General features: G+C 49.7%; 5 protein-coding genes across 5 annotated transcripts; 3 read left to right on the forward strand and 2 right to left on the reverse strand.

Moving 5' to 3' along the window:
- Positions 1 to 60: 60 nt before the first annotated feature.
- Positions 61 to 3072, forward strand: N7482_010307 (magnesium transporter CorA family protein; the record flags this gene model as incomplete). The annotated part of the gene is made up of 4 exons (XM_056692431.1): positions 61 to 539; positions 615 to 2651; positions 2733 to 2935; positions 3002 to 3072. The coding sequence occupies 4 exons, from the start codon at positions 61 to 63 to the stop codon at positions 3070 to 3072; spliced, it is 2790 nt and encodes a 929-aa protein (XP_056538388.1).
- Positions 3073 to 8939: 5867 nt separating this feature from the next.
- Positions 8940 to 9913, reverse strand: N7482_010308 (uncharacterized protein; the record flags this gene model as incomplete). The annotated part of the gene is made up of 3 exons (XM_056692432.1): positions 8940 to 9620; positions 9677 to 9769; positions 9836 to 9913. 3 exons carry the CDS (start codon positions 9911 to 9913, stop codon positions 8940 to 8942), a joined length of 852 nt encoding a protein of 283 aa, XP_056538389.1.
- A 174-nt stretch (positions 9914 to 10087) lies between these two features.
- On the forward strand, positions 10088 to 10496 carry N7482_010309 (uncharacterized protein; the record flags this gene model as incomplete). Its single annotated transcript, XM_056692433.1, has 2 exons — positions 10088 to 10127; positions 10279 to 10496. The coding sequence occupies 2 exons, from the start codon at positions 10088 to 10090 to the stop codon at positions 10494 to 10496; spliced, it is 258 nt and encodes an 85-aa protein (XP_056538390.1).
- A 237-nt stretch (positions 10497 to 10733) lies between these two features.
- On the reverse strand, positions 10734 to 12527 carry N7482_010310 (glucokinase; the record flags this gene model as incomplete). Its single annotated transcript, XM_056692434.1, has 2 exons — positions 10734 to 12307; positions 12407 to 12527. 2 exons carry the CDS (start codon positions 12525 to 12527, stop codon positions 10734 to 10736), a joined length of 1695 nt encoding a protein of 564 aa, XP_056538391.1.
- Positions 12528 to 14958: 2431 nt separating this feature from the next.
- On the forward strand, positions 14959 to 18128 carry N7482_010311 (Glycoside hydrolase family 2 N-terminal; the record flags this gene model as incomplete). The annotated part of the gene is made up of 2 exons (XM_056692435.1): positions 14959 to 16546; positions 16609 to 18128. 2 exons carry the CDS (start codon positions 14959 to 14961, stop codon positions 18126 to 18128), a joined length of 3108 nt encoding a protein of 1035 aa, XP_056538392.1.
- Positions 18129 to 19575: the final 1447 nt, after the last annotated feature.

A 19575-nucleotide genomic window follows, 5' to 3' on the forward strand; every position in this document is an offset into this window, starting at 1 on the left:
TGCCTAGCGCTGTGCGATCCGAGGATTCAACCTTACTACAAACAACTATAGGCCGCAGCGATGGATTCCCCTGGTACCCTGAAGCCCGGTCTCGGCGAGGCGGCTCCTGGACAGCAACGCGTTTCCTCCTCCCAGTCTAGCCCGAGAAAAAGCCCACAGCGCAGCAATTACCCACTTTCCACCGAAAACAAAGCCGGGAACGGCCCAATTGGCGGGCGCGAGCAAGAACACGGTCCGGCAACGCCCTCGGGGACCCGCTTGGAGACCCCCGCGCCAGATAATGGTCCTGCTGGCAAAACGTCCAAGTCTTCCAAGCGCAGGAAAAACCGCAATCGCAAGCGCCGCAACCGACAGCAATCGTTCCTCACTTCTAGTGTGGAAGAAGCTGATGACCGTCCTGGAACTGCTCAGGGGACTGGTGGAGCTAGAGAGTCGATGGAAGGCGATCGGCCAACCTCGAAGGATCATCTGCCGTTCTTCCCACTCCGCCGGAATTTGAGCAACACCAGCCTCGAGAGCGATGCTCTACTGGATCATCGGTAGGTGGTATCATCATGTTGGCGATTGATAATTGGTAGTTCAGGGAAATTCTAACCTTTGGCGCGCAACTATAGCGACCAACCTATGATGCGTCCTCGTCGGGACAGCCGGCCAGCGACCTCATTCCGTCCCAGTTCCCTTCTCTCTGGAGCCTTCCGGTCCAACGACGGCCAATCCCGCAATACCCCTAGGAGTGGTCGGGTCCAGCAGTACCAGGAAGGAGACAGCGATGGCTCTGATGCCAATGACCGGACACCGCTGATACGTGCTCCATCGGGTCAGGCCTCTGGCCTGTCCCGCTATGGGACAGACTCACGCTCCAGCCCGTTCTCGCGCCCGCGCCGAGCATCCGTCCAGACATTTTCATCGCAATACTCGCCAGGAGGTCACTACAGCCCACCCTATACCCCAGATGTGGAGCGCGACTACGATGTCAATAACCCGCCGTCAATCCCAGGAACACCGAAGCTGGGTCCAGACATGAACTATGATGACGCGGTGGTGACAGGGATTGAGTTTGATTTCTCGGTGGGACGATCGATCGATACACGCAGGGAATCGGGGAATCGACTCAACGATGCGGTGATCAATATGGAGAATGGAGCTCAACAACGCTCTGAACCGTCTTCGCTCCACTCCGGACATTATTCCCCACAAGAACTGCGACGTCGCCGTACAGTTGCGCTGCCGGTGGAGGAAGACGTCTGCTTCCCGACAGAAGACATTTCTGAATTGGGAGATGAAGAGAGGAGGGTGCCAAGAGATGAACAGGGTGAACGTCGTCGGCGCAGACGCCGGCAGTGGCCGGACCTGCCTGTGCTGGAAGAGTGGAGTCGCGAAGAGAAGGAAATTCGCGGCGGAGATCTGCGCGTGAAAAAGATCAGTGAACCGATGCTCGTTGAGGGCCGGCTGCGTCCCCAGTATAAAACGTGGCGGCGCGAAGAGGATGATGCACCTTACCGGTTCACCTATTTCAACGAAGAGCTCCAGAGCACCATCCATGCTCAAACTATCTCCGAGTTGGTACAACCTGGTGGTAGTTTCCGCGAACTTTTTATTCCTGATCCGCCCGAGTTGGAGGATTCGTCGAGTGAGGAGGAGCCAGACGGCGATCATTTTGTGAGCGAGAACCTTGGTGCTGGACACTGGGGCCATACTACAGGTAATGGGAGTCGAGGATCGGGTTCTTACTTTGATAATCATTCTGCGAATAACCATAACGGCACAACGTCCGGTGCTGTGGATACTCGAAATGGCCATGATTCTGCGTCTGGCACAATCAACGCCCAAAGAGGGAACCAAAACCCACGTTTATCTGTTATCAGCGAACAACGTCCAGGATCAACCCGTCCAGGGTCAACCCGAGAACATTCGCCGTCTCACTCGAATACCCAAGAAAAGCCCAAGCGGTATGGTCCTCGGCCAACCTTTTGGCTGGACGTGCTTTCCCCGACGGATGCCGAAATGCGGGTGATTGCCAAAGCGTTTGGTATCCATGCCCTGACAGCAGAGGATATCATGATGCAAGAGGCCCGAGAAAAAGTGGAGCTGTTCCGCAGCTACTACTTTGTCAACTACCGCACCTTTGAACAGGACCGTAACAGCGAAGACTACCTCGAGCCGGTCAACATGTATGTGGTGGTCTTCCGCGAAGGCGTGCTGTCATTCCACTTCTCGCAGACGCCACATCCGGCCAACGTGCGGCGACGAATCCGCCAGCTTATGGACTACCTCATTCTCAGCTCGGACTGGATCTCGTATGCCCTGATCGACGACATTACCGATGTCTTCGGTCCTCTCATTCAAGCCATCGAAGATGAAGTCGACGAGATCGATGAAAAGATCATGCAAATGCACTCGTCCAGCAAGGAAGGCGACAGCGTTCCCCCGACCTTTGGACCAGGAGAGATGCTGCGGCGCACCGGCGAGTGTCGGAAGAAGGTCATGGGACTGTATCGGCTACTCAGCAACAAGGCGGACGTTGTTAAGGGATTCGCGAAGCGCTGCAATGAACAGTGGGAAGTGGCTCCCAAGTCTGAGATTGGTCTGTATCTGGGCGATATCCAGGATCATATCATGACAATGACTGGAAACTTGACACACTATGAGACGTAAGTTTTGCCCTTTCCCTAGGTTTGCAGGTCTATCGTTTCTACTAGCATTGCTGACGGTGACATGTCTATCTGATATAGAATCTTGTCTCGTGCGCATTCCAACTACTTGGCGCAAATCAATATCTTGATGAATGAGCGCCAGGAGCAGACCGCTGATGTCCTTGGTAAACTGACTGTCCTGGGTACTATCGTGCTGCCAATGAATATCATTTGTGGTATGTGGGGTATGAACGTCAAGGTGCCTGGTCAGGACATCGATGACCTGTGGTGGTTCTGGTCAAGTATGTTTCCCCCTCTGCTTTGGGCTTAGCCTGTGGGTCTGATCCGATGCTAACTATGTATTATAGTCACTGGCGGCTTACTTTTCTTCGGCCTTGCCTCGTTCCTAATCGCCAAACGGGTCTACAAGATTGTGTAGAAGGGCCTCAGCCCGCCAACTTGTAGGATTTTGTCCACTTTGCGCCCCCACACCCTACCAAACGGGCTGCGTTTCCCTCTCTGACTGATACCCCTTGTTCTGTGTTTTATCATTTTGCGTTCTCTTTTTGACATGCCCTCCTAATTCCTTCTTTTTTCCTTGTAAATGGCGGACCTGTGAATTACTAAGCATTATTGAACGGTAGTCAACGGTGGAACAAGATACTCAATGCACCGGGCAAATTTTGAGGCGTATGATGAGAAGCTAGTTAGCTCAATTCTTTTGGCGTCGACGGATCGTGGGAAAGATGAGGAGATGGACTGATATACACGATAAGATAAATCTCATTCAAGAATACTATGCACACGTGCCGATCTTTCCACAATGCTCATAATGTGCCATCTAAAGAGTGGGTAAGGATAAGGTATGCGAGTACATTTTCTAAGTTAATAGGAACTGCTGTAGTATAGTCCAAAAGCTGTTTCAGGTAAAGCTGGATCATGCGACATACAAGTCACTATACGTACCAGATTTCCTCTACCGGGTGGGGCTTTCCTATTTCAGATACCGCCGCTTTAATAAGGGCGCTCAGAGTCAGGCAGCTTTGAGGGCTAACATATTTGTTACGGCACATGCCTAAGTCACATGGTCGTACAACTAGGCCAAAAAGACCACTATGTTAGCCCTCAAGGCTATGTAACATGCTCAGGACCGATACATACAGTGGCGTTCGATAAGTTTGAAACACCCCCATTGCTTACATAACTTTCTGCCACATTTTCTGCCAGCTAAAACCTCATATTCCACACTAAATACTAGTTAATAGAGGCAGTTTGAGTGTCTAAATAGCTTTAAATGACTTCAAACTGCATAAAACAACAGAGGAATTTACATATATTAAGCGTGTTAAAGCACGTTTGGGAGCGGTCGGCTCAATATGATGGGCGGTAGGAAAAGGCGGTCAAGAACGGAGTTTCAAACTAATGGAACGCCACTGTAGACTAGGCCTCAATAAGGCCGAATGAATCAACGGGGCAACTGGCGATACGATGGACTAGGCCTCGATAAGGCCGAAGGAATCAACGGGGCAACTGGCGATACGATAGACTAGGCCTCGATAAGGCCGAAGGAATCAAGAGCAACTATTACAGAGAAGATAAGCTTGTCAAGGGATAGCCTAGAGGGACGTGTATGTACAGCGTCACAACATGCCCTGAGCATTTTTGGGGTACTCTACTCCTGGTTGGAGCCAGATGCCCGTCTGCGTTTGCTTGCGTATAGTAACCGGTTCGACCTTCTAAAACTTTAATAAGATGCGGCATTAAAATTTTAACATTTGCTAGAGTGAAATAAAAACTAAATCACGTGGGCTAGATCTGCTGCATATATAGATTGATTTTAACATTCTAATCGACTTAAAATCCTACTATTCTCATCACCTCGGTTCAAAACCCAAAACAATGAAGCTCGATTTTCTCGCCCTGCTCGCCCTGCCTCTGGCCATCTCAGCCACTGCCTTGCCATGCAAGCGTGCAGATGGGACGCTCGACCCACGCTGCTATGTTCCCGAACCTGCTACTGGTTGTTACTGCAAAATGTGAGCCCCCGGCGCTCGGAGCTTCTCTAAATTACCCTATACTCCTCTTCCCAAACCAAATAGGTTAATCCCCTACTCTTAGGAATGTGCCTGGTCAAAACTTGGTTGGCACCTACGCACTCGGCAACGGATACATCCACGGATACATGAAAGTAAACGGTGGTGAAGGGTACGGGTCATCTTGCGCCGTCTCGTTCGATAGAGGTCAGGGAGGAGGGTGTGACGGCTGGAGACAAGTTGCTGGACCTACAGGTTATGGCTGTAACCAGCTAGAAAACACTTGGCTCGAGTGTGACCCGGTCTATTGAGGCAAATCAACCCGAAGCAGGTGCTGGGGTATTATAAAGTATCTTGTGTCGGAAATTGTCAAGGAAAGGAAGCTATATAGGAAATTTAAATCATTAAAATATTAACGCGTGCGTAGATTTTAAGTTGCTTAAAAGTCAAAGTAACTTCCAGAACATGGGGTGTTTCGTTACACCCGGGGGCAGGTTAGGGGAAAAGGGCAAAACTAGGGACCACATACGACTTTGCTAGGGACCACATATGTGCAGACGATGATGATGATGATGGTGCCCTGAAACGAAGGAACGGAGTGGAAGGGGTTATTTCGGCCATGGCTACACGTGAGGTACGCGGCTTCTTGCCGCGGAAGCTGTTCATCCACGGAGATCGCGGCAACGCAAACCAGGTTTCGCAACCGTCCGTTGACCGGTCCCTGTCTGACTCTGTAGCTATGACTGTAGCTACCTCTGTAGCTACCTCTGTTGCTACCTTTCTTGCTAGCTCAAGAGACTCTAGATAGCCTGAAAGCTGCATGAAGGCAGGAAACCAAGATCTAACCCCACTGGAAGGGAAAAAGAGAGCCTCAACCCTCTCACGAAAACTGGCGACGCAAGAGATGAAGCAAAAGAGACTTCCAAGAGTTACAGCAATCAGTATGACGATGATAAACGATACTATTCAATGCCTACAAGCGGTATCTGACCACATCTCAGCTTCCGACGCCATTTTCTCCAGGGAATGGGCCAAGATGCACCTCGCCGCGCAATTGCCACTGAGCAGGTACGAAGATATCATCGCGAGGGAAAGAATACAGATACACGGTGTGTTGGATTGTTTTTCTTCACAGACTGAACCAGAAGAAAAGTGCCCGAGGTGTGTTGCTGCGGATGAGGAGCGGTTATATGATTGAGAAGCCCCTCGTTCTTCTTAGCTACTGTAAGAACAAACGGTTAAGGACAAACGGTTAGGAAGTGAGTAAGGAGCGATAAGCGGCGGATTGCCCAACAACACTGAAAATCTTCGAACATACTGCTTCGGCCTTGAGTGGCACTCCGCCCCATCCTCAGCTTATTATTCATTCATCTGGATATATTGAACAAGAGTACAAATAAATAGCTCCATTACAAAGACAACCTCCAGACGGTCCTTTAGTTTCATGGCCTTTCCGAAGATATGTTCACTAACACTGAATATACTAGGTGAGGATGAAATATTAGACAGATGAGCTGTGGGCAAAATGCCGTTCGCTGGTCTGCGGCAGGTCCCCGCATCCGAGCAAGAGAGAGAGAAGGCTCCAGAATTATTTAATCAGGGAATCCTAAAACTTCTAGAACTTTTAACGTTAATTACCTCTTCCACGAGAATGGAAGTGCGGACACAAAGAAGATACATGGGCCATGTTATGGAATCAAAAGAGTAACCAATCGCACGTCCTAACTCAACTTTACTGAGATTACTGTGAGAACCAAATTCGTTCTTGTCAATACCCCAATGGTGGACCGAATCTTGTCTTGTAGCAGCCCTCACAATTTCTAGACCCTATAGCTACGTCATTGGGTCGATTTCCTCTTTCCGTTTAATACGTGGTGGGAAACGCTAGTTGGGACTTCTTCGTTTATTCAGTACACAGGCCTTTCGAGCAATCCATGGGCTAGAATATTTGCTGGCGGGAGAAGTGCTACTTCCTGATTCGTTCCTGGGAGCAATTGTGCCTTCTCTGTCTTATCAATTAACTCTTAGAAGATACCGTCGTCACCCCCTCAAGTAGCTTCAGTAGCTTCCTAAACCCAAAACTCCTGGAAATAGCTAGCTTACTGTAAGCCGGCAGAAGTCCCAACAACTTAGTTCTATTGGCTCTCTGTGACAACAAGGCATCAATGTAATTGTATCCACGCGAGGAATCCCTTCTTGTTTGGTGGCTAAGGGCTGTTACAGATCAATTGCAACGATGTAACTAAGTCTACGTAAGCTAAACAATATTGCTCCCAAAAGGAGGAATTCAGTAAATCATATTAAAATATAAAGTAAGCAATATGAATACAGAAGACTAGGCAAAATAATACTATACGACGCTGGTATCTTACGGAAACATGCTTGTTTGATATATCGAAAATTATACAGTACTTCCAAGTATTGTGGCTTGTCTGTATCAAAACGGTGGCTGTGCAAGTCGGTTTCAGGATCCGTAATTTTCTCACAGAGAAATACGGGCAAGGTGTATCAATTCCGGGCCGAAGCAGCCATAATGAAGCTCGATAATTACCCAGATATACCAGCGTACAGGAAAACAATTAATCAAGTTTTTGGGTGATTGCAGTTTTTTGGACTCCTAACGGATTACCTCACTTCATACTGAGTGCGGACTGTTAGTGTTCAACCAGAGACGTCCAATCTTTATAAAAATATCCATTTGCTGGCAATGGTAGTCATTTCGGTTCGACGCTAAGCTCCCAGGGTCGAGAGTCGACCAAGACTGACGTGTTACACTGGGGGCCGTTTAGCCGTCCGCTTTATAAAAAAGCTTAATATTCAGGCACTTCAACAGATATGGCTTCGTTTGGTCTTGGCGCTCAGAAGAAGCACCTTGCATTTAGATTTCTTCCACTTAAATTAACTGGTTAACGATACCATGCAGGCTCCTCTCACTCAGCTTCGGCTGGTGGATTATTCTCTGTAATGCTTGAAGAGGACCGAATTGCTAAAGTATGGCGAAGAATCGTCTTTGGATTTTGGTGGCACCTAGGGTTTCTTGCTGTACTATTGTCGTTCATCGGAAAACTGAAGAGAAATGATATTGGTGACGAAAGTTCACTGGAGTGGGGAGGGAGGTCGAGAAAACCCTTCCGCTTGTAAGTATAAAACTTCGTTAGGAAACCAAATCGGAGGGGTCCATCCATGTCCGGATTTGGCAAACGGTCTCTGCAGCTGCGATGGCCTGCGGTGCAAGCCTTGTGCCGGCATCTGGCAGGTTCTTGCAACAAGGGCGGTAAAACTTCATATAACAAAAGCTACTGATCTTCACCATTCAGTAAGGATGTTGTGAAGTTTCGATATAAAGCCCAGGATCCGAAAACTGGGAGACATATCAGTCCACATTTGGAGGCTTGTTGAGGTGATTATCTCCTCAAAGCAATCTTTTCTCAGCACGCCGTATTTCTCCTTGACTGCAAGGTAAAGAGCCGTTTTGGTTACCAGCTGTTGCTCTTGGTCAGAAAACAGGTATGTCAGATCAAAATAATGGAAACTAAGACTAAATCCAAATTGTGCCATACTTTCACCATGCCTCACAAGCTCTCACCTAGCGGAAACATCGCCGTGTCGAGAAAATCGAGAATGATATAGCATAGGTAAGAGTCCTTACAAAACGTCTCGAGATCGCTGCAGCTCTATGGTCTGCCCTTTTTTGTTTTTCATAAGGAACCGCAGTTGATGGAGACTCAGTCATTTGCGGACAGACTCTTGATCACACAGTCGAGTTGATCTGAATGTCAAGTTGGTGGCAAGCCAGGCAAAGTTAAAACCTGCCAAGGGACAGGCCACGCCAACGCTGAGTAGTCTCAGAAACTGTCAGAAACTGTTGTTTTACTTTTACTTGTACTTGGGAATCTGTGTAAAATCTTACTCGTTGATTGGTTGGCTGCTCTTTCCGTGGCTATCCAGCCAATCTTTGTGTATTTTTCTGCCGGACGGCCCTCCCAACAGCTTCACTTTCTTCTTTCTCGGCTATCAAGCGCCCAGGGCCTAGCGCTCTGAGCTTAGCGCCTACCTACAGTAGTTGTATTAGGATGGATCTATAGCAATATCCAACTAGCCTATCAATGCCAGAGTTCTTATTAGCGGTAATAACCCTAGCGCACGGGACTGGTACAGATTACCGGCAAGCGAGATGTGGGTTCGTTGGGGTGTTCTTGGCTTCCGGCAAGATCGACGCCTAATTGCTTATGTCTAACGACATTGATTTTCCCCCCTCGGAGATTGTCCTCCATCAGGCCTCTAACGCAGGTGTTTCATGATCAACCTCGTCCCATCGCTTAGAAAGTTGGTGGGGCTTCCAGTCCTCGCCGTATCGGCCGCCCTCCCACCAGGCGTGCATGAAATCCTGGCCCGAGCATAGCATCCCATCGGCGGCCTGCATGTCCTCAGCGCCGTCCAACCGGGAGTAACGTAGAACACGGCCGCGGTCGTCGATATACACAAGTAGTACGTTCCCCGGCGCATAGTTTGCCTCCTTGTCATAGATCAGCACATGGCTCCATTTGGCCGCTAGGTGAACCATCGATAGAGCATAATCAAAATTGTCCATACAAGCCTCGATAGCCTCGTCTCGTGTTTTCCGCTTCCTCTTATTGTACCAAGCAGCAAACCCTGGTGTCTCCTCGACGATTTGCGGGATACGGGTTAGGATATTATGCAGCGACTGTAAACCGTCGTTGGATCCCGCATCGTAAAGTGCGGCATCGTCGAAGACTGTTCCGTCGTACTCAGCCTCGGAAATCAGCTCGGCCAGGTTTTCTTCCGAGCCTTCGCCGTAGAAAGTGCGTACGAGACGTGTATAGCTAACTCCCTGGCGGTCCGACGCACTACGGACCCGAGCGAGGAGATTCTTCTCGTCTCCTATGATATCATCTTTGCTGAGAGATATCTCCTTGAGTCGCTCTATATACGGCTACAAATCATGATTAGCTATTGGTGCTGCACGTAGGGTACCTGAGATGGACTAACCATACGGCCACGCGACCCAAGCTCTAGCCACTTGCTAAGAATCGCCGAGCGCTGTGTATCGTCGGAGATGGCACGGTCAATTCTCCATTGGTCCTAGCAGACAAACCCATTAGTGTCCCACTTCATTTCATGATTTGAGGGGTTTCTGCATGTGATCACCAGGAGATACAGGTCGGCGGCATGGATTATCACGGTCTCCTGGCTGTGGGAGCGTTTCAGGGCGTAGTCGCTAGGCATTGTGGATTTGTGGACGGAAAGGGGCTGGCGAGGGAATAGCGTTGAAATCCTAGTCCCTTTTGTACCTGGGCAGGGTCACTACCGAAGGTTAATCCAGAAAGAAGTGCGAGGTCAAACTTGGGCTGCGAAATGAAAGGTGAAAGATGCATGTCTAATAACAATTCCCAACTTCCCATGACAGGAAGCGGGACCCAAGGCGGGGGTAGCCAGCGGGGTCGGATTATCAACTCCCTATATATGTGAGATTCTTCACCTTGTATTCGACGGCGTCTACTGTTGATTCCATTGCAGGGCCAAACAGTCTAGAAATATCATATCCCAACACCACACAGGGCACCAATATTTTCACGTTTGCCCTCGCGCAGTTGCCTCCAAGCTGGACCCTAATCAAAAGAAGGTTGTCAATGGCCTTGAAGAACTGCCATGTCTCAATGTTGCTGTCAACGTGGAGGGTCTGGAGAAGCTGTCGGTCATCTATGGTGCTACGATTGAAGATAGCCGTGTCTACCACGTCTCCTATATTGTGCCATCAGACTTTGTGGGCACGCCCAGGATTTCGTTCATGTTCAAATATACCTGTTAATGAGGCTCCATGTGAACTATCTTCCTGACGTATTGCTCGGAGCACGGCGATTTTATTTGTCTACCCTAATCGTTGTCAATCCCTAGAAAGCTGCTTGAAGATTTGCACAGAGTCAGGTCAAAATTAACAAATCTTCGTTCTTGAAAGCATATAGCTTCTCGTGTATGTATGTACATAAGCTTCCGTGGTTACGCTGCACATTCAAATTTCCATTCAATATCGTATACATCATCTGTTTCAGCCAGCTGACTGCGCGGCCAATGCAGCTCCTAGACTGGAGCCGTGATCCGCTACCCCAATACTAATGAGCTTTTCCCCTTCCACTCCAATACCCGGGATGTCCCGAAGGGCTCCCCGAATATAGTGTTCAAAGTTAGGGTACGACTCGAAGAGTGAGCCTTCTACCCCGATATCAACCACCTGCGGAGTATCTGCAGTATCGGATGATGGCGAGAAGATGGACTCGGTGGCTTGTGAAGAATAATCAAGGGGTTTTGTGTAAAGGCTTCTGATACGGTGTGCGATACCATTGAAAAGTGCGGTCACCAGCGCACAAAGGTTTCGAGGCTTATTATGCATCCTTGTCCGAGTCGAACGTTCAATGTCCTCATCCTGTGAGACAACATCGGAGCTGCCTTTGACTTTCGTCGTGCATCTATTACATGAAGATGATAGCCTGCCGGATTGAAGGATGATGGCCGCCATGGCCGCGCCAGCTAGACGACCTGATCGTTGAACCACCGCCTTGGCTATTAGCCTTACTGCGCGCGCATCATTGATCGATACCTGTGTGACACCAGCATAGCGAGCTATGGTTTGTTTCGCGGCTTCATAAACCTCATCAGGATCATCGGCCAGCCGAGCAAGAAAGGACGTGTCGATGCCATAAGGAATAAAGACAGGCGAGGACGGTTCGTTGGGTTTCATATCAAATAAGCCTTGGTCCAAGAGGTGCAGAATAACCAGCCGCACGATCTCCCCAAGGTAGAGACCTGAAACACGCTTCTCAAGTAACTGTTTTGTGGGATTAGATGAGGACTGATCAAGCAGCGTATCGAATTGAACAACCGTTCCCAGCGCCGCTGGCTCGTCGTCGCACCATCCTCCCCACTCGGTGTTGATCACCATGAGCTCCTGCCCCGGCGCAGTATCGGCTCTGGCGCCAGTAGAGCTACCAGCCAGTTTCAGCACATTCTCACGTCGCTCGACATATGCAGCGTTTGTCCCGGTTCCAAAGATAGCGCCCAAGAGAGTCGATGATCGCCACAGGGAGCTGTATGAACGAGCCAGCAGAGTGCCTACGCTGTCGCTGGTGATTGCTGCCACGCGGACGGGCAGACTCAGTCTGTCGATGGCGCTCTGTAGCATCTGGCTGGGGTCTTTCCCGAGAGCGTCGGGAATATCCCAACCTTTATCCCACTGGAGAAGAGTTCCCCTTTCGAGGCAAGTGTTGGTGAAAGTAAAACTGAAGGTGAACCCGAGCTTGAAATAGTGGCCTTGAGTTGGTTGAGGATTTGAATTGATCTCAACGTGCGTCATCTCTTCGGCATGATCCTCCATAAATCTGGCAATATTGCCTGCTATAAAGTCGAACAGAGGCTCATGGCTGGAGTTGACCATGAGCTCCTTAGGGATAGTATCCTTGGCCTGTGTGATGGTGTAGGTTGCGTCGCCATGGAGATGGATGAGGCTGACTCTGCAATTGGTGCCCCCGAGGTCGACAGCCAAGTATATGCCTTTCTCGGTGCCATCTGGAACTTTGGACACAAAGGTGGGAATCTGTGCTGATCCATTGTGTCGCAATTCCGTTTCTGTACGAAGCATCCGACTCAGGGTCAGCAATCAAAAGCTTTCAGGATATGCTCCCGTCATCAAATTGACGAGAACGATCATCATGGGCAATTTCGTACGTAGCCATTCATGTAGACTCTGAGTTGTGCGCGCAATATTGAGCGCATCGAGCTCAAAGTCACGGGCAATCTTTTCGGCCTCAATGAGCAAGCGATTACTGTTCGCGGTGGCTTGCAGCATTGCGCTGCTGTAAGGACAAGGCCGGTGGTGCGGACGGGCTGGAGGGGTTACCTACCGAACTCTCTATGAGGCTAGCTTTTCGACTTATGCTTATCATGCGAAGAGCCGTCTATTGGCAGCCAAACAGCCGTAAAAGTAGACGGCAAACCCAGGTACTTCATATATGAAGGCCGGAAGCTCGGACCCTACTCTGACTAGAACTAACACAGTTGATTACCTGGAAGGGAAATTGGCAGCTAACTCCGTGTGGAGAGGGGCTTTGCCAGTCAGACACTGTCAGTGTCATCGCACACGGCGAAGTGACCGGTGCAGTCCGGCAAACCCCGGGAATTCGGGCTTCAAATCTGCGAGACAATATGCCGAGTTTTTGCCGGGCTATGGCTCGGGGTCCACCGCCCGGTGCGGGAGCGGTGTTTACCAGTCAAATAGCTAGTACTTTGACTGCACGGATAAAGACACCGGACCCATACTCCCCATGATATCGGTTGATGAGTCCACGAACTCCCGTAATTTGGGTTTGGACAAATGAGTTGAGTGGCTGGAGACACAAGGCGGTCTCGGACCCCCACAAAGATAATCACCAGCTCTTGCGTGGATCTCACATACCAACCGGTGTTCTTGAAACCCGGTTTTAGAGCCTGCATTTGGTTCTGAGTGGCCACATCCATCATTTTATATAAGATTCAACTTGTAGTCTGCCGGCAATAACCAAATAACGAGAATCGCCGACTTCCGCCGATCGACCCCATGAGTGACGCTTCAATTTTGAGTTGGTCTTAACGGTCATCTCAGCCACGTCGAGCTAGCCAGGGGCCTCATTTTACCCCATCCTGATCCTTCTAGAATCCCGTTATCTATCGCTCATCTCGCTTCCCCACTCGATGCTTATCATAGACCCACGCTCTAAAAATGGGCAAGCCTTGACGGGCGGTTGACTTGGCCATTCTCACGCGCATTGCCCACACGCGATCCAAGATCAGCGCGAGACTCCAGTGCATCCCTCAATCTTCTGTATCACTGAGCGTATATTCTCCACCAGTGTAAGATGGCACAAAATAAATGAACAAATACTCCACCTCTGTTTCTACAGGCACCGGAGCAGCACTTTAATCAATACTAATGAAACTACCGACCTGGCGAAGCTCAGATCCTCAACGCACGTGGTGCATCGAGTCCTGGATTCAGTCACTTGTTCACAGAAATCAGCAAGGTTTTTATATAGTTACCTATAAAACAAGTCAACTGCCGCAAGCAAAAGAAGACATGCTCTGTTGATCACGCAAATAGCTGCCGCCGAGTATTGGAAGCCCAACAATTTCCGCTCTTCTGAAGCATCCCAAACCATCATCCTCCGGCGTCACAATGGACGTTATTCGCCGCCTCGACTCCACCGAGAGTTATTTTGGACTTTCGAGCCATCCGAGCTGCAGGAGGATAGCGCTGGCTCCAACCAGCCACAGGCCTGTCCGATAGAGCTCGGCGATTTGAACCTCTATTGCAAGCGGCCGCTCGGACATATTCAGACCTCACCAACATACGCCTCCGCCTGGGATCCTTTCGTGTCACAAATGAACCTCAACTGAGCATTCGTGGCCCATTGATGTTGCACTTTGCGCAGGCCATCCAGAGAATCAATGCACCATAGTTTAACTGGCCCGTCATGCAATCCAGAGCCTGACTTTTGGAACACCTCTTCAATGAACAGGCCTGAGTGACGTTTCGTACCCGGTGTAGGCCGTCTCATTGGCAGAAATGCTACACGTGATGTGATTCGGCGATGCATGTCCAGGCTTCAAAGGGATGAGCCCAGCAGTAATCTTCTAGAAAAGAGCAGAGCCATCCGGCTAAATTCACCGACCGGCAAGTTTTGGCGATTTTTGCCGGGTGGGCGCGTATCTCGGATGGTTAGTTCCGCGATCAAAGCTTCTAAATGACGCCTCTTAGCCAAACCATATGTTCCTGATGCCACCAGACTAAGGATAAACTTGTAAAACGTGGCTAATCCTCTTCCCTACTCAATCTTCCCGAATGTGTACCTAAGTACATAAGAGCCTACCGGCAAAGCGTTACATGCCCCATCAGGATTCCATATTTTGTATTTATGATCCTTATTCCACAGATCATTACTTCACCCAGCGACACACTCCCCCTTCATTACCCCTCTGTGTACGCTAGCAATTTCAGATCTGCGCCTAATTTCAATTGGTGGGGTGTAGAAGACTCGAGGCGGGGGTTCTTGCATTGACTTGGCATGTCCCATCTTCAACCCCCTCCAGCTATCTCGATGGTGACCGTCTTCCCAATCTACTTTTCGAGTTCTCTCAGTCGCTAATTTGGCAGAAACGACAATAATAACTCCAAATAGTGACTTTAACAGCCACGGTATTCAGCCACCTTTGCAGGCTCATTCCTCTTCAGGACAATTTAGATCATGTCTTTTCCCAAAACTGTGGCCGACTGGAACAATCTCAAGATCATCCACAAAAACACTCTCCCACCACGGGCGCATTTCTACTCCTACAGCTCCGAGGAGAAGGCTCTCACCTTTGACCGTGACAAGAGCGAATATTTGTCTCTCAACGGGACATGGAAGTTTCGCCATGATGCGTCTCCTTACGAGGCGCCCGATTGGCTGTCAGTCGATCCTCTGAGCTGGGACGACATCAAAGTCCCGGGGATGTGGCAGCTCCAGGGCTATTCGCATCCGACATACACCAACGTCAATTACCCATTCCATGTCAATCCTCCCGAGGTGCCGCTTCTCAACGAAACTGGGTCCTATTGGAGACGGTTTGAGACACCACCCTCGTGGAACGGACAACAGATTCGCATTCGGTTCGAAGGAGTTGACAGTGCCTTCCACCTTTGGGTGAATGAAGAAGAGGTTGGATACTCCCAAGGGTCACGCAATCCCAGCGAGTTTGTCATAACTCCCTTCCTCCACCCCGCCGGGTCGGTGAACACCATTGCAGTGCGTGTGTACGAGTTTTGTGATGGATCCTACATTGAGAGACAGGATCAGTGGCTTCTTAGCGGTATCTTTCGAGAGGTCGGTTTACTGGCCTTCCCACCACACTCCGTAGTCGACTTTAACGCCGTTGCAACGCTGAGCAAGGATCTATCCTTAGGCGAGTTGCTCACCAGTGTCACCACACAAGGTGAAAGTGGCTTCGTGAACATCAAACTATACAAGCCCGATGGCACGCTACTTAATGAGGCGGTATTTCCATCCACCAAATCTAAAAGCATTCAGGTATCGGGTGATGACTTGAAGCTGTGGTCAGCCGAAGACCCCGCGCTGTATACCGTACTGATATCATTCGATGGTCGTACAATTCCCCAGCGGATTGGCTTCCGGCGTATTGAGCAGAAGGACTCCAACTTCTTGGTGAATGGCAAGCCTATTATTTTTTATGGCATGAACCGTCACGAGCACCACCATCTCTACGGACGCGCTGTACCGTATGAAAATATGCGTGCGGACCTCCTTCTGATGAAAAAGCACAACATCAATGCCCTCCGATGTTGCCATCAGCCCAATGACCCAAGGCTCTATGAGGTTTGTGATGAGCTGGGCCTCTACGTTATAGCCGAGGCAGATCTCGAGGCGCACGGCTTTGATCCCGTGGAGAGGTCTAACATCCCAAATCAACATCTCATGAGCGAACAGGAGATCCAAGAGATGTCGTATCAGATGGCCGCAAAATGGACCTCGGACAATCCAGAATGGAAGGACGCCTATCTTGATCGAGCTGTGCAGCTTGTTCAGCGCTTCAAGAATTTTCCATGCATTATCTTCTGGTCACTTGGTAACGAGGCATTCTACGGCCAGAATCATGTCAGTATGTACAAGTGGATTAAGGAGGCTGATCCGACCCGACTCGTGCACTACGAGGGCGACAGAGATGCTATCAGCGCCGATATTTACTCCACTATGTACTGGAGCCCAGACGCTCTCAAGAAGCATGTCATTGAGAAGCCTGATAAACCCCTGATTCAGTGCGAGTATGGCCATGCTAGTAAGTCTGATATTTGGATCTGATGTCGCTCTGGAATTGTATTTTAACTTGTTTCATTCCAGTGGGCAACGGTCCCGGCGGCTTGAAGGAATACATCAACGCTTACCGCAACGAAACACTGTTACAGGGTGGTTTTATCTGGGAATGGTGCAATCATGGTCTTCTGAAGAGAGACGGTGACGTGTCATACTACGCCTACGGTGGTGATTTTGGAGATCAGCCCAATGACGCCGACTTCATTCTCGATGGAATGGTGTTCTCTGATCACACCCCCACTCCTGGACTGGCCGAGTATAAGAAGGCTATTGAGCCCGTCACCGTGTCATTGAAGGAAGGTCGCCTGGAAGTGGTAAATCACTACGATTTTAGCACCCTTGATCACCTGTCCGTTTCGTGGCACATCGTCAGGCAGCGGGGAAACACGAAGCCAATGCCATGGCTTCTTCCCCAAATCAAGCCCGGGCAATCCATGCTACTTGATCTTCCAGAGGGAGTAAGCTTTGGCTCGGAGCCATGCTGGCTCACCATCAACTTCTGCCTCGGGGAGTCCAAGGCATGGGCCCCACAAGGGCATGAGGTCGCGTGGGCGCAGATTCCCTTATTCGAGGAGCAGAATCTCACACTTCCACTCGCCTCAATCTCGCCATCCCTAACACTCTCGGTACGCGAAGGGCCAGGTAGACTATACATCGCTTCGAATAATTTCGCTTCCCACTTCACGTACGATGTTATCAGAGGCGATCTGTCCTGGTCCACTGAAACTGGCAAGATTCTCCACAGCGGGCCACAGCTCGGAATTTACCGCGCCTTAACCCAGAATGACCTCGGCGCAGAGGGTCCCTGTGTCGAGTGGAAAAGCTTCCGCGTGGAAAGCACGCGCATGCGTGTCAAATCTTCTATTTGGCATATTAATCAGAACGGAAGCGTGTCCATCGCTACCAAAGTTCGCGTTGCACCCACAGTCCTGGAGTGGGCAATTGAAGCCACACTCAATTACACAATCACCGCGTCTTCTGTTAGTCTCCATGTCAAGGGTGACTTCTTCGGCACGCATCCTAAATACATACCCAGGATCGGCCTTACCGTTCGCTTACCCCGCGACTACGATGCCGCTACATGGCTTGGCCGAGGACCTGGGGAGTCTTACCGCGACACGAAGGCTGCGGCCCGGTTCGGGATATATACAGCCGCTGTTCATAACGGTCTCGAGACCCCGTATGAGTGGCCACAGGAGAATGGCAATCGCATTGACACACATTGGGTCCGTATTCACCAGTCAGCCCCAGGTACCTCGGACTATTCCTCCGCCGGTGCCAATTTACCTTTGCCGGAGATAGAGGCCAGAATGGATACGCCCTTTAGTTTCTCACTTCGTAAATATGCCACAGCAGAGCTGGACCGCGCCAAACACCCTCACGATCTTTCAGAGCTGAACCGCGAGACCGAATTTAATATTGATCTTGCGCATCATGGAATTGGTACGGCGAGCTGTGGCCCTGGCCCATTCAAGGATCATAGATTAGAGGCGGGACCGTTTGAATTTACCACGCTTTTTAGGTTGATTGCCAGCCAAGACAATTGAGCAGAATGAATGGCTGATATTGTGCGACTTTACGCGGCGTGCCATGAAGCATTTGGTTTGGGAGAGTATGCTAGTATAGGATAATCTGACCTCGACAAATTTCTACAAATTGATTTCATGTTTGAAGAAAAAGGTATGTCAAAGTCGGCAGTGCATTGCTGAGCCATCGATAGGATATTCTAGAGCAGGAGTGGCGCAAAGGCTTTAAACCAGGACGATCAATAATATTATCCGTCCAAGTGCTCTTCAAGGGACGGTGAAATATGTAGTTGTATCCTCCAATAAGCAATATATCAATGTTCTGGCGAACATACAGACCATATGCGATCTAAGGAAACAGGCAGATGAAATTCTGTTTCACTTGTGAAGATCCCATGTTTTCTATGAGTATGCTCGTGTGATGGTGATCTGTTTTCAAAAGCGCGCAAGGATTCCCGGTGCAAGGAATGTAGGTGTTACAAAGACCCAAAGGAGACTATTCCAATCTTTCACCATCTAAAGTTTGGCATAGTGGCTTTCTCCTTGACATATACAGCTGTGAAAACCCGGGTGCATAATCTAGTCTTTGATTCTGCCGCTTCTGCGTGTATCAATATTTACTTCCAAACATTGGAGGCTACGCATGGAGGTGCTTCTGTTTGTGCATCATGCTGCGGGGATGATACTGCCGTACGAGCCGATCCGGATTCATGGCATTTAATGAAGGAGAAATTTTAACAGGGCAAAGTAAACCAAATGCGTTGATGGAATCAAGCAATATATACCCAGTTGTTACTTAACTAACTAGTTTATTATCAAAATGACTAATGGGCCATGATGCGAATTTGGCCTTGGTCTATGAGATTTACGATACTCTATATTTGTATTAGCTGTATAGGTGGTTTTGATCACTTTTCTAATTGGCGGGGACTGTGCGTACACTTTGCTGTATTCTTGCCTGCTGTCAAATCCTCGGCAAGGCTGGCTAAAAGTAGGGCAAGCTAGCCGATGAGGTCATCATGACCCGACAGATACAATTGACACGGTATTGTTGTTACGAATGTGACAAGCCACGGCCACGTCAGAGACGCCGTTTTATTACCATTGGGCGTCATCCCCTGTCTTGCACATTCCCCCAGCTTCTTCGGCTGTTCTTCTCAACGTCCTTCCGTGTGTCGACCCCAACTGAAGTGCCGCCTCTCCTCTTCCTTGTTTCCGGAAAATCACGACTCTTGAATTCTCCTCTTCCTTGCGCTGCGTCAGCTACTCTTCAGTTCACACCTGCCCATCGCTTCTAGACCGACATCCGCGTGCTTCCCTGCAGTGCAAAAGGCCCGCCCCTTCCTTCTCAGACGTGGACCGCGGTCATTGGCTTTTGCCGGGCCCGGCCCTGACCGTCCACTCTGTCAGCCACTTTTCACCCGAGGTCTTGGACACCGACATCTCTGCAGGCGCTCTTCGGGAACCG

This window comes from Penicillium canariense (assembly GCF_028826845.1).
Source record: "Penicillium canariense strain IBT 26290 chromosome Unknown utg000008l_segment0_segment0, whole genome shotgun sequence".
NCBI classification, from domain to species: Eukaryota; Fungi; Ascomycota; class Eurotiomycetes; order Eurotiales; family Aspergillaceae; genus Penicillium; species Penicillium canariense.